Genomic DNA, 14,025 nt, shown 5'->3' with positions numbered 1-14,025 from the left:
GGATAGAACTCACCCAAAACAGACTTCACCGAATTTTCGAGCCTTCAGTTGAACTGTCAGCTTTGTGTGGCTGATAAAGGGGTGTATGTGCATATGTGTGTCTATGTGGGGTTCTCACCACCCTTTGCAGCTATTGTAAGATGGCTTTAGGCCTGCCCCGTGGCAAAGCAGATGGCCAATTAGAAAGCAGCAGGAAGTGCCAGTAATTACCCTCCAGCTCTTTCTTTCCTGTCTTCCTTTACCACACTCTCTCTCGCACACCAACAAATAAGAAGATTGAATGAATTTGTGCTGCAGCGACACTGCTCTGTGGTAGACAGTTTTACAAACGCACTCACAGGAGAACGTGATCCTCTTCCAGCAAATGGACGCTTCACATAATCCTCCCTCTATCTCTTTCTCTGCCTGTCTCTTCATCCTGCGTCACCGGTGTAATTAGGAGGTGGTTCAGGTCTCTTGAATTCCGTTGTTTCCTCACAGCGGAGGGGAAATTTACACCTACAGGGAGGTTAGTTGACGGTGCATCTAAAGACAGCACTTAAAAACTAACGTCTCCAAATTTAAGCTCTCTTTATCAAAAAGTTAAAAAGAATTCAAACACAAAAGCATAGACAGCCATAGTTTGTTACTTGATGCTGTTAGAATGAAGCTAATATGGTAATATGCATGTACCCGCTGTGCAAGGGAGGTAAGATAAGTGATAGTTGATGTCTCAGCTGCAGCATGTGAGTTTTATCTGGGGTTGTTGCTGCTCTGGGGAAATGAATGCAAATCTTAGCCAGCCTGTCTCTGTGTCATGTAATCACTATGGAGCTGTGTGGAGTTAGTCGGCTTAAGCACAATGATAACACATGCACATCTACTCACACCAACCCATAGTGGATCCTCCTCACAGTTACGTGTCCTGACCCGTGACCTCATCTGCTTCACTAGGGTTTTGTTTTTGTGGTTTCTGCATCCCAGAGCGATTACATAGTTGAAGAGTGTCGGCTGGTTTACAAACCAACATCTCTAAAATGCGCGCTCTTAGAGCAACGACAGGATTCAGTTAAATCCTCAAACAAGGATGTAGGTCTGGCAGAGAACTTGGTTTTTGTTGTGAGGATCTTCCAGCCTGGGGACTAAATACACCAGAGTTCTACTACTGGATTTCATAGGAACCTCCTTTGTATACATGTACAAAGATATGCAAATGATTACACCGACTGCAACACACAGGCCTATTTTATGAGTAGAGATGCAGTTATTAATGATTTAGTGGCAGATTTCCAATCTGTTTTTGTAACAATCAGACAGCTTACCAAGGCCGATTTCAGCCAATTCATTTCCAAACGTTTGAGGCACTCAAAAAGAGAAACCAGAGAATATTGGTTATCTTGGTTCAATAGTGAGGGTTGGGATCGAGCCTGAAATGGAAAGATGGATTTGATACGGGCCTCTTCTGCGGTAAGGCGACTGTGGCTCAGTAGGAAGATTAGTCGTCTTGTAATCAGAAGGTTGTGGGTTCGATTCCAGCTTCCTCCTGCCATAGGTCGATGTGCCAATGGGCAAGGCACTTAACCTCAAGTTGCCTACCGATCTGCATACATATTGTATGAATGTGTGAGCGTTAGTGAGTGCAATTGGGTGAATGTGGCTCTAGTGTAAAGCGCTTTGAGTGGTCTGTATGACTGGAAAAGCGCTATATAAGTTCAGTCCATTTACCATTTAATATGGTAGATTTGCTCTGGTTAAGAAAGAGCCAAGACAAGAAAACAAAGCTCTTGATGTTCCAACCCACAATAATAATCATGAGATCTGATTTGAGACGTTTGATTGAGATGCCTTCAGGGTTCCTCTGTTTATAGATTTTTCAGGCATGTTTCACTGGGAGATCACCCCGAAGCATACCCAGAACCCCCTACAGGGACTACATTTCCATTGTGGCCTGGAAATACCTTGGGATTACCCAGAATGCATTTGAGAGTGTTGCTGGGATGTCTGGGTTTCCCTCCTTGACCAAAACTATATCTCAGATAGGTGGAAGACAATGGATGGAGATGGAGACATTTTTCTAAATGACTGCCAGCAGTTTCTGATTTCTGTTTAAGAACCTTAAATAGCAGCTTCCAGTGACTTGTAATTTTTTTAATTTATTTATTACTTATTGTTAATTATAAGCAGAAGCAATGACAGCTTTGTATGAGAGCAAATGCCATAAAACAAGGTTTTATTGATTTTATACAAAATGGTTTGGAGTTAATTGGTCTTATATGACTGGTCAGTATTATTAGCATGGTTAGTGTTACTAATTGTAAATGGTAGCCTATGTGTATACCTGAGAATATAATAAGGAGATTCACAAAAGACTTATAACATTTCAAGATTCAGCATGTTCTGTAACCTATGGAGGCTAAAAAGCTCAGAAGAACAGAACAGAGTAGCAGATGTAATATGTTCAGCCTTCCTGTTATCTTGGAAAATCATCTCTGGGTCAGTTTGGCAAAAATGTTCCCTTAGTCATGAATTAACATCATCTGCTGGGTAAGAAAGGACCAAGGAGAAACGACCAAGACTAGCTGTTGTAGCTGCCTGAATGAACAGCAGACATGCCTCCATCAAAGGTAGTTGACTTTCAAATATTCTCTTACACCTCTGGTTTTATTTTCAAACACCTCACTGATTCTGGAAAAGGCTAATTCGTAAAAAGTTTTTTCCCAAGGTAACAACTTTCAAACTGAAGAGCGTTATCTTTAGTGCAATTGATTGTGGAAAGGTTTGGTGTGTTCACTAATACAAAAGGTAGGATTTTTGAGTTTCTAGCTAGCGGTAACGGCGGATCAAGCTGAAAATGATCCAATTCTAATTGGCAGGCGATTTCTCAGTGCATCTATGTTTATCACAACAGCTAGATGGCATCCAGGCTTGAGATCACACCAACCAGATGCTGGTAACCAGCTTCCAGTTATACCAAGGTTTTAAAAAGTTAGTTTCAAAACAGCAAAGATATTGTCACGTTGTTTCTGTGGTTTAAAACCTTTGTAATGAGATCCTAGAATCTGTTTTCTCTAGCTGTATGAAACTTGGAGTAACAATGTTGCACCTCACTGCTCGTTGTTGCGCACTGCCAGTCAGCAGGCTGAAAGAAGGCTGATACACTTTCCATCTAAGTGTGTAACATATCTAAATTTAGGGGTTGTTTAATCTGTATTTTTTTTTGGAAAAACAGTTGCTTTTCTGTTTTGTTTAAAAGCAAATGGATTATGCTGCACAATAATTTAAAGACAAAAACGTTAAGAGTGATGACCAAAGAGCTTGGTGTTTTTACTCAACCTTATCATACTGGGAGGATCTTACACCGGAACATGCCTGCTAGAAGGCTTTATTGATTTATAGATGATCTTAAAGAAAGCTAATGAATTTACTGTTGATGTTGGCCGCTTCCTATCCATCATATGGCTAGCAATATCTTTACTGAATAATTTCTCTTGGATTAGCAGTTTAAACTGAGTTTAAATCTCCTTTTTAATGTGTTTTTTTTGTACACAAATTGAATTGCAAAACTAGCCTGTTTTTACCACTTATGTTAAAACCCAAAGGGAAATGTAACCTTGCTTGTCTTCAATATGATGTAAATAAAACGCTTAATGTCCTGCAGCCTCCTGTGTGCTCTACCAGGTCCTGTTCAGGAGTCCAGAGCACAAGTAAAAAAAGCAGTTGCTCAGTCTGAACATTCTTCGTACACATGTCTAATGGGCTTGTCTTGTTGCTAGTCTGTGGTTTTGGTTTTGGTTCTGGTCTGTTCCGCTCTCTGCTCTGTTTGAATGGTGACGCGTGGTGCACGGCAGAGTCACATTGGTTTATTCCACTTTCAGTTAACTATGTAAGGGAATGCTGCTTGAACAGTGCGCCTATTCTAAAGTGAAATTTGAAGTTTGTTTTTCAATAAATTTATCAAACTGCTAAAATGTTTTACACATACAATAGTGATATTAATCACAGCTTTAAACTGCTGTCTGCTCCCAAAAATGTAAATTTCTCAAACCTTCCAAAAAGTTACTTTTGTTTTTAACATTTTTAACTCCAGTTTTCCTTGTTTTTCTTCTAACTTGTGGTTTTTAATTTCCCCCAGACCACCAGAAGCTTGAGAGAGAGGCTAGGATCTGCCGTCTCTTGAAACACCCCAACATTGGTAAGTTTCTGTGCAAATAATGTGGATTGGATTGTTAAGTTTCCTTACACTTCCTTTTGGTATGACTGAATAATTTACAAATACAGACTTGGAACATAATAAAATTAAAAGCAAAGAATGCAGCTTTTTAAAAGGAGTAAAACCAAAACTGGGGCCATTTTCAGAACATTTACTCTTACCTGTCTTTGACAGTTATCACTTTTGATACATTTTTGCTAACAAACATCCTAGAGCTGATAATAAACAATTAATTTATAATATTCAAAAATAGCTTTAAATACTTGACCCAGTAGCTAAATTGTTCATTGTTGCTCATGTAATGTTAGGTTGGAATTGAAAATTGTCTGGAAAAATAGTGTAATATAGATGGATCACAGAATGCTTAGATATTGGAATTGTCTGCACAAACAGCAAGATTCACAGAGATACCGAGAATCAGAATAGTATGTAAATTGGGCTAAAAATGGAGGCCTGTGTCACAGAGCCAGTTTATCTCTTTCTGGCACCAAACAAGTTCTCTACTGTGGACTTCCTTCTTATTGATAGAAACGTTTATCACAAAATGTGTTTGCTTAAAGTAATAAATAAATAGCCTCAGAAAACTGTTAACCGCTTCATCTTTTTCACCTACAAACTTCAGTGTATTTATTGGGTTTGAATTCTGATTGACCAACATGAAGTAGTGTGGAAAAGAATGCATGGTTTTATTTATTTATTACAAATAAAAAAGTGCAGCTTGCATTGGTATTCACCCCTCCTATGTTAATGCAGTTGCAGCTGTGAATCCTTTGCTGCATATCTCTTGCAGCTTCACACGTCTGGAAACTGAAGTTTCAATATAGCTCAAACTGTTTGAATGTAGAGTGCCTATGAACAGTAGTTTTTACAATATGCCACTTCTGAAAATTAGGTCTGGACTTTGACTGGGCCATTCTAGTAGTAGCTGTTGCACTATGTTTTAGAGTTGTTCTGCTGGAAGCCCAATCTAAAGTCTTTGCTGCCTTTAAACTAGTTTTCTTCTAGTTTTGCCCTGTATTTAGCTCCATGAAGCTCCCGTCTTGTTTTCCCTTACCTCTGTCCAGCTTCCTTTTCTGTAGCTGCGTTTCCATTACAAATGTGCGCAAAACTTTGTAGATATTCTGCCAATGTCGAAAAAACACAATTTCGCAATTGCGGTGTTTCCATTAAATAAGAAATACAATTAAGATCGCACGTCAGTAAATTTGTTCACGCGATAACTCATTGAAAAACATGGTGGCGACGGATGTAAACACCTGCAAACACTTTTGAATGCTTGCATTTCTTTGCTTTTTGTAACCTAAAATGCCAGTAATGCCCCTGTCACTAAGTAAATTAAAAAAACACATTAGTTTTCATGCCCGCCATCATCCTACTACTTCCTGTCGTTGTCTTCGTCTTTTTGGCCAGTAGTAGTTGTTGATCACGTGACTTGTGTGATGTGAGAAAAGTGTTTCCATTGCAGTTCTGCGAAATACACCAGTTTTGATACTGCCAACAAACCACCTCATCCTACCGCAAAAACGTTTTTATTGAGAAATGGGAGTTTTTTCGAAATTGCAGTATTTCCATTAAGCGATTTATTTTTATTTTTTTTTCGTAATTACAATTTGCGCAATTGGATGTTCAATGGAAACGCAGCTAGTGCTGAGGACGAGCACACCCACAGCATGATGCTGCCACCACCATATTTCACAGTGCGGATTGTGTGTAACATAGTGTTGTCCATGTACCTGTCTAAGCTACTCCACCCTTATACACCATCACAGTCTCCCAGGTCAGCTGATCATCTGCTGCTCAAAGACCAAACCTAAGCTTAGGAGGAACTGTAAATTTTTGTTTGCAGCTGCTAAGATGTGGACTAGCTTACCACTGGATTTTAGATTGTATTCTTTCTGTTTTTAAATGACTTGTTAAAACTCATCTTGTCTTTGACACCACTTCTTTCCATGGCTGTCATATATTTGGTGACACTTGTTTAATGCAGCATATAATGTTTTAGATGGTAAAGAGGTGGTTAGGCTTTAAGGATTAGGGGTTAGAGGTGAGGGGTTAGCCAAAATACCAGACATCAGCCAGAAGTAGCTCTTTTATTAAAAAAAAAAAATTTCTAACTAGTAGCAGTAGGACTTCTCATTATCTTAGGTCTACGCTTGCTATGATCACAAAGCAGAAAGATATTATTAATGTTAACTTTGTTATTTATCGTAATATTACTATTGCAAAACTCACCTACATTGTCGCATATCGCCTCGTTTCGTAAAATCATCCAGGCCTAGTGAACACACATACATGCCACAGTTTTTATTTGTAGTGGTCATAATGTGATAAATGTAAAAAAGTTACTGTGTCTGATAAACATGGGGCACTGCACTAGCTGTCCAGTTGGATTATAAATATATAAAAAAGGGGATTCTTATTTGATTCTCCAAGCATTTACATTATTAAGTAAATTAATTGAACTTATCCGGGAGGGGCTCGGAGTAGAGCCGTTGCTCCTCCACATCGAGAGGAGCCAGTTGAGGTGGCTCGGGCATCTATACCGGATGCCTCCTGGACGCCTTCCTCGGGAGGTGTTCCAGGCACGTCCCACTGGGAGGAGGCCCAGGGGACGGCCCAGGACACGCTGGAGGGACTATGTCTCTCGGCTGGCCTGGGAACGCCTTGGGCTCCCCCCGGAGGAGCTGGGTGTATGGGGAGAGGGATGTCTGGGCGTCTCTGCTGAGTCTGCTGCCCCCGCGACCCGGTCCCGGATAAACGGAAGACGACGAGTACGAGAATTGAACTTATTAGATCATGAATTAAAGTGACCATCAGTCGTAAAGCTCATAAATCTTTCAGCGTTTTTATATCTATTCAGAGTTTCTGAAACTGGAACTGCTGGGGAAAAAGGGGCAGTTGGGATATGGTGTCTTATCAAGTGTCGCCATGAAAATAACGCATTTTGAATGGTTGATCAAAGCAAAAAAAAAAAATCAACAAATCAACCTGACTTAAATATTATGAAGGCTTTTCCTTTGTGAATTATTGTAGAAATACTTGGTTTATTCATAGTGTTGTTTCTGAACCATTGGGGTGTGATTGTGGGACTTTGTCTCGTTGACGTATTTTAGAAAACGTCTGGTGTTTCTGCACATTCAGCTAGATGAATAGAAGAGAATTAGATAAATAGGCATGAAACGATTTTCACCAAGTCTGGGTTAACACCTTATTATTTATTTTTAATTTAAACATTTAAGATGGCAATTATTTTTAAATATTCCACCTTTTATGTAATTGTTTCGGTTTCAGATGTTTTTCTTGCCTTTTTATACGACATTGAGGATTAAAAAATTAAAACAGAGCAATCCAGCTTCAACAGAGATTTTAGGTAGAGACGGCTACAATGAAAAGAGGACGAAATCAATGACACCTTTACCACAGCTCTCCTTATTTCCCTTCTGCTCATGTCCTACCTCCCTCACGGCCACCCCAGGCACTCGCTCACCCCTCACCTAATCTTCCTGTTATCTGTCTTGTCTGCATAGATTTTCCCCTTTTGTCCTTTCTCCTTTTCTTGACATATCTAGCCATCGTGTACGTTCAAACTTTAGACAAGAGAGGGTAAAAAAAAAAAAAAAAAAGGAGACATATGGAGACACAAAAGCACAAAGAAGAAAACAGATGGGAGGAGGAGGGAAGAGCGGTCACACTTGTCTCTTGCTGCAGGGGCATCCTACTTCATCTTCTTATACAACTGATATTCACTTTACATAACTATAACTGTCTGACACTAAACCTAAGCTGTATCTCAGTAGGAGCCAGGCGTTGGGGGTCTGACTTTCCTGCTTTGTCACTGTGCTGCTTCTTAGTTAACTTGACACGGTTGGCTGGGGAGGTTGCTGCATGGCTGCAGTATTGTGGCATTAGAAACCACTATTGGATTCAGTTCTTTTTACCAAACTGAAACTACAGTTTCTTTTTTCAGAAAAATGTATAAAATAAATGTATAAATTTATTCAGAATGTCTAGCTATGTTTTTTGTTTTTCTAGTTTTGTGCTTAGGCTGAAACAGAGCAGATATGATGCATTTCTGCAACCATTGTCAGATCAGCAACTACTGGCTTATTTGGACAAAATACTTTGTATAGAGTAGGGCTGCTCAAAATAGGATCCAATAATATTGGTGAATGTTGCGATAACGATATTACTTGCAATAAGTAAAGAAATAATTAAAAGGTGCTCATGTCTTTCTGCTTTAGGTTGATAGCAATCATAGACCCCAGATAATAAGTAGGCTATCCAGCTAGTGGGAAAACTAGAATTCATGATGTCCAATGTTGTGGCATTGAAACAACTTGTTGGTGGTTTCTCAATGCCTTGACCACCTCATCACCTCCTAAACCTTTTTATGCTGCATTAAGCAGATGTGACCAAATATATTAAAGGCAGAGAGTTTGAATGTAAAATATTAATATTTTAATCTTAGAGGTTATGTTTTCATTAGCTGTAAGCGGAAGATCATCAAAATGAATCTGTATATTGTGTTTCACATTACTGAAAATACACTTTTCAATAATAGTCAAGTTTATTGAATATGACTGTAAGTAGAGGTTCCCAGATCAGGAATTTGTTGCCCCCCATATTAACTTGCTGGTGTGGTTTAGATCATCGGTCCTGCTCCATTAATCAAAGAGCACAACAGTTTAAGGTCACCAACGCGTGGCTGGAGAGAGCAGAATTCATGGTTCCATTAGGTTTACACAAATGTTCCAGGTGATGAGGACTCAAAGCACCCCAAGTCCTTTTCACTACCATTTTAGACTGTTCCATCTATACTCTGTGGATAATTTCTTTCACTGTGGTTCACTGGAGCCCTAAAGCCTTAGAAATGGCTTTGTAACCCTTTCTGGACCTGAAATGTCAATGATCATCTGTCATCAACTGATTTCTTTAGATCAGGGCAGATGTGTTCCTTTTTGAGGTCTTTCAGCCTACTTCATGTTGTTCCGTTAAACTTTCTTGTATCAAAACCTGTTGTTAATCACAGTTAAATCATGATTTAACAAGGGTGCCGATCCCTTTTTTCAGAATAGAGGCAGGCTGGTTTGAATGATAGTTTGATCTAAAAAATTTAAAAACAGAAGAATTCTCTAAGGGGACGTCTGTATATGTAACACTAACGTTGGAGGTGCTAACTTAGCCATACTTTTGGTAAAGTTGAGGTTTCACAGCATCGTGTTAAACGGCAGAGCTATTTCCTTTTGCTTCATGCAGTTTTACAGTTTTACATGTGATGCTGTTAAAGCCAGTTCAAAGACAATCATTTCATGCTTGCATGAAGCCAAAATGTCCATTTTAGTAAGTTGCAAAATACTTCAACTGTTGGAATCTTATAAATCATAAGAAAGAAAATCTGCTTTAGAGGTCTTTGTTTTGCATGTTTTTTCTCTCTTAATTTATGTCCAGATTTAATCACAAAATACTGCAGAAAACCTCATTCCTTTGATCTCGTTGCTGTTTTTATTCCTTGGTCTCACATCCTCCCCCCTCTCTCTCGCAGTGCGACTTCATGACAGCATTTCAGAGGAAGGCTTTCATTACCTCGTCTTTGACCTGTGAGTATATTCTGTGCACGCACACACTGACATTTTATCCATGCACATAACCCCGCTTTGTTTGTATATGCTAACAACTCCTTTCTCTGTCCTCCCTGTCTCATCGTGTCTTCCTCCAACTCCTTCCTTCGCCTGTCCCTCAGCGTGACAGGAGGAGAGCTTTTTGAGGACATTGTAGCCAGGGAGTATTACAGTGAGGCTGATGCCAGGTAAGACCCTCTTGCAAAGTGGAACCCTGCAAAACATATCAATGCCACACACAACCTAATTTTAAATGCACCACTGTGTCCTCATGCTCACACACATAATTGGTTGGCTTGTATTCTTGTCAGGAAATGCATCCTCCCTGTCAACAAGTGCAGTATTGTAGCTTTCTCCCTTCTCTCATACTGCATTGCCTCTATCCATGTTTGAAAGGAGAAAGAATAAACTGGTAATACTGATTTAATGCAACCGTTTAGGTTATTTTTCTGGTCATTGATTACAAAAATCATTCTTTTTATGGCTTATAAAATACCACATTTTGTTCTTAATTTACTTCATTCTTTATTTTAAGATTAGAGAACAATATATCTGCTTCAATCTTTGCTAGTTTTTAGGGGGGAAAAACCTGGTTGTTGGCTAAGAATGAAAAAAAAGATATTAGTGGTTAAAGGTAAGTTATGTCGAGTGCAGTTCAGAGCATATATCAAATCTGAATCATCATCCATTATCAATGCCTGCTATTTTATTGCGGTCACAAAAGTATGCTTTGCTGCAATATTTGGTTGTTTTGCATATTATAAGTGCTATTCCTTCACCCTATGGATCCCAGTATTATGTTCGACCAGTTGGCTAGTCTCTAACTACCTTTGTTGCGCACCATATGTATATTTTTTGTGGTCAAGATGCTAAAGCTCAAAAACAATAGTGTAGAAACTGCAATGATGGAAAAGAAAGAAAAGAGTCAGGGAAAAATGTGGGTTAATCCTAACTGCAATCATCACTGGAATATTCAGCAATAGTATCACAATAACATTTTGTGTGATATGGTGCAACCCTAGGTCTAGTTTAAAAATACTAGACTTGCACAGGAAGGCATGGACTAGTTACCAGTATAAAGGAACACCAGGGTTTTAAACACTTTCAGTTTTTCCACCTCAACTAATTGGGGGAAATATCGACAGATTAGTTGACTGCCTAAGTAACCATTAGCTGCAGCCCTATTAGTGATCACAGACATCCATTGTAATTTATTTCAGTGTCAGGTTATGTGCTATTAGTCATTAGGTTGACAGATTTTGAAGCAGAAATGTAGGTGGCTGAATACGCTGCATATGAAAGGCGTCTGACTGTTTTCTCTCTTTGAGCTCATCTTATGGGAAACCTGTTCATCATAAATGCATGTCCTCATTAACAACCTACCAGCCTTCAAACCCTACTGCATGTTAAATTGGGTTAACGTAAGACTTTTTGTGATCAGAATACTCGAGGTTTTTGAAGCTTAAAATATACACTCAAAATGACAATGGTTATTTTGAGCCTCTAATCATGCATTTCACCTGTTTTATTTGTTTTACTCAATACAGCACATCTTTTTTTAAGCTTAAACAAGAACTGGGTGCAGAATTATGTCAGAACCTTGTTTATTGCTAGAAAAAGAGTGTTGTCCAAGTATAACTTGCTTAGGAACTTTTAACCAAATATTAGTGGAGGGGTATTTATATATCTGAGCTTGTACAATTTTGACCATGTGTGAATTACAATCTGTTTTTAAAGGACTCCCTTTAATGTGTAATGTGGATCATTCCACCCCTAAAAAAGAACTGTTCGTTTCAATAAATCATTAAGAGACCCAAATCAAAGAGATTCCTTTTATTAAGGCTACATGTATGCAAACCTTCTACTTCTCTCATACATGTAAGCTATAACTGCCCCTAAATGCTCAACAGATGCGTCTTATACATTTTTAGAGCTCATTTGTGTTAGGCTTTTCCTCCTCATGATTTCTAGATAATGTTGCAGTGAAATGCAGTTTCGTAGTGGCACTAAAATCCCGCAGGCTCTGGCAAAACACACGACAGACAAATCATGTGCAGCGTACGTCATGTTTTGGTGATGAAGGCCAGTGGCTGACACTTCGCCTGTTTGTCCTCTTTTCTGTCTCCCTCTCTGTAGTCACTGCATTAGTCAGATCTTGGAAAGTGTCAATCATATCCACCAGCATGATATTGTGCACAGAGACCTCAAGGTGAGTGAGACGACCACGCACACACTCTCTCAAACACACACCTCTGCTGGTGGCCATGGCAACACACAGATGGCTCTCAGTTTCTGTTTCTCTCTCTGCAGCTTTTCTACCATTCCTGTCTTTTTTTTCCCTCATCTCCTGTGATCCCCTCCCATTTTATTTTTCCCCCTGTTCCTCTATCTGTCGTCACATCTGTCATCCTCTTCGTCCTTGACCGGAGTGCTCATGCATGTGTGCTCATGTTGAGCACAGAGATGGTGAGTCATGGTCACGTGGAAGGGTTCGTCTCTCACCTATGGCATAGAAAAGACAAGGACTCAAATAATGCATGCATGCAGGAATACATGCATATACATACATAAATGCTTTTTTAGTTCTGCCATGAGCAAAAAAGGTTAGGGCACAGCCACAGGAGTTGCCAGGACAACCTGTGTGACGACATGCCTCCCGCGCAGCAGCATAGGAGGGGCTTTAGTTGACCTAAATTGCTGATTGGCTCAGTTTTTGATTGACTTAAAATGCAGGAAGATTCTATGCGACCTCTTATTTCTTCTTCCTTACAGAGTTCAAGGCTATGAACCTTGTTTCCAAGGTCATTGAGGCAATCCCTTCATAGTTTATAAATTACAAATTGTTTCTCTATTTGAAAACTGTTTCTGCAGATTGTTGTTTAACAAAACTGTATAGAAAATGTTCATTTTTTTGCAGCCTTTATGAAATGGCACCTTGACTTTATTAACTAGTTTTCAAAGACCAATATCACAGTAACTTTCTGCAAAAAAATAAATAAATAAAGCAATGACTGCACCCAGTGTTTTATGTTTGGTTTGCCTCAGTTTCCCATAGTGAGAGAAATTCATCCTGCTTTCACCTACAAGTGCACTGAAGTTAGGTTAAATGTCTGAGATGAATATGCGAAGGACGGCGCACAAGTGATCATCATGAAGAGAGAATCTGTGTCTGGATTTCTTAAACTTCATCATTGAGAATGTTTAACATGTCGGTAGATCCAAAGAGAGCTGTTGTCCTATGAGCAATCCTCCTCCAGTGTGGAACGATTTCTTATTTTTGTGAAGACTTAAACTCTGACAGTGGTACTGACTTAAAATGCTTTGCCAGTAGATTATCAGACTGCAGATCAATGAGTTCAAGCTGGACATCACTGTGTGTATTATCCACACTATAAATAAAGGGAGAAGAAATTTGTTTCGAAGTCTTCAAACCTTCTTGAAAACTCATCATGCATTGCCTCAACATGCATGAATACTTTTAAAGGTGAGAGGTCACAGTGTGACTCCCTTCAGTGTTGGTATGTGACGGAGAATGTTGCCATTTAATTGACTTGAAAGAAACTTCCATTTTCTCATGAAAGCGAAGTTCACTAAGTTCACTCCCGCGCTCTCACAACAGTAAAAACAACCTATCTGTGATTCAGAGCTTTTGACCTTATAAAATTAACTATTTTAGTTGCAACAACATGGCTAGTTTTCAGCACCGACTTGCACAGCATCTCCTCATGAGCGGTACAATGCAAAAATATCATTTCAGTTACTTTATCTTCAAAAGAGCAACATTTTTCCTTTTCAGATTTGGACAACTATTAGTTGCAACACCTACCGTTTTAGTCCCAGCGTGTCCATGGATGCATTTATCTCTGTGAACAAATTACTCCCTGTTGTAGTGCCGTTCATTGGCCGCATAGCTGCCAGCGCCTCCGTCATCTCAGTCTTTCGTTAATCCATGTACAAAGATAAATAACTGGGCTCTATCACAAACATCACAACTCTCGTCCAGAGCAAGGTTTTAATAGTTTTGCAGTTTTTGTTTTTATTTAGTTTTGACTTCACATTTTCAATTCTATTTTAGTTTTAATTAGTGTTTAGCATTTGTTTGCTAGTTTAGTTTTTATTTTTTGAAAATCTCAGTTTCCGTTCAGTTTTTAGTAATTTTAGTTATAGTTTTAGTCATTTTTCTGAAATCAAATCCAGGGACATTTCCAGCTCAGAGAT

General features: G+C 39.1%; 1 protein-coding gene across 22 annotated transcripts in view; it reads left to right on the top strand.

Moving 5' to 3' along the window:
* LOC124875180 (calcium/calmodulin-dependent protein kinase type II subunit gamma) overlaps positions 1–14,025 on the top strand; it is a 72,392-nt gene that overhangs the window by 12,032 nt on the left and 46,335 nt on the right. For all 22 annotated transcript variants that reach the window (XM_047377147.1, XM_047377139.1, XM_047377142.1 and 19 more), the window contains exons 3-6: positions 4,112–4,171; positions 9,732–9,786; positions 9,930–9,995; positions 11,944–12,016. In XM_047377147.1, coding sequence (XP_047233103.1) covers positions 4,112–4,171; positions 9,732–9,786; positions 9,930–9,995; positions 11,944–12,016 — 254 coding nt within the window. The remainder of the gene's footprint in view (positions 1–4,111; positions 4,172–9,731; positions 9,787–9,929; positions 9,996–11,943; positions 12,017–14,025) is intronic.

Source organism: Girardinichthys multiradiatus, chromosome 10, assembly GCF_021462225.1.
Source record: "Girardinichthys multiradiatus isolate DD_20200921_A chromosome 10, DD_fGirMul_XY1, whole genome shotgun sequence".
Lineage (NCBI taxonomy): Eukaryota > Metazoa > Chordata > Actinopteri > Cyprinodontiformes > Goodeidae > Girardinichthys > Girardinichthys multiradiatus.
Note: the sequence above shows the minus strand (reverse complement) of the source record. Positions and strands in the feature narration are given on the sequence as shown.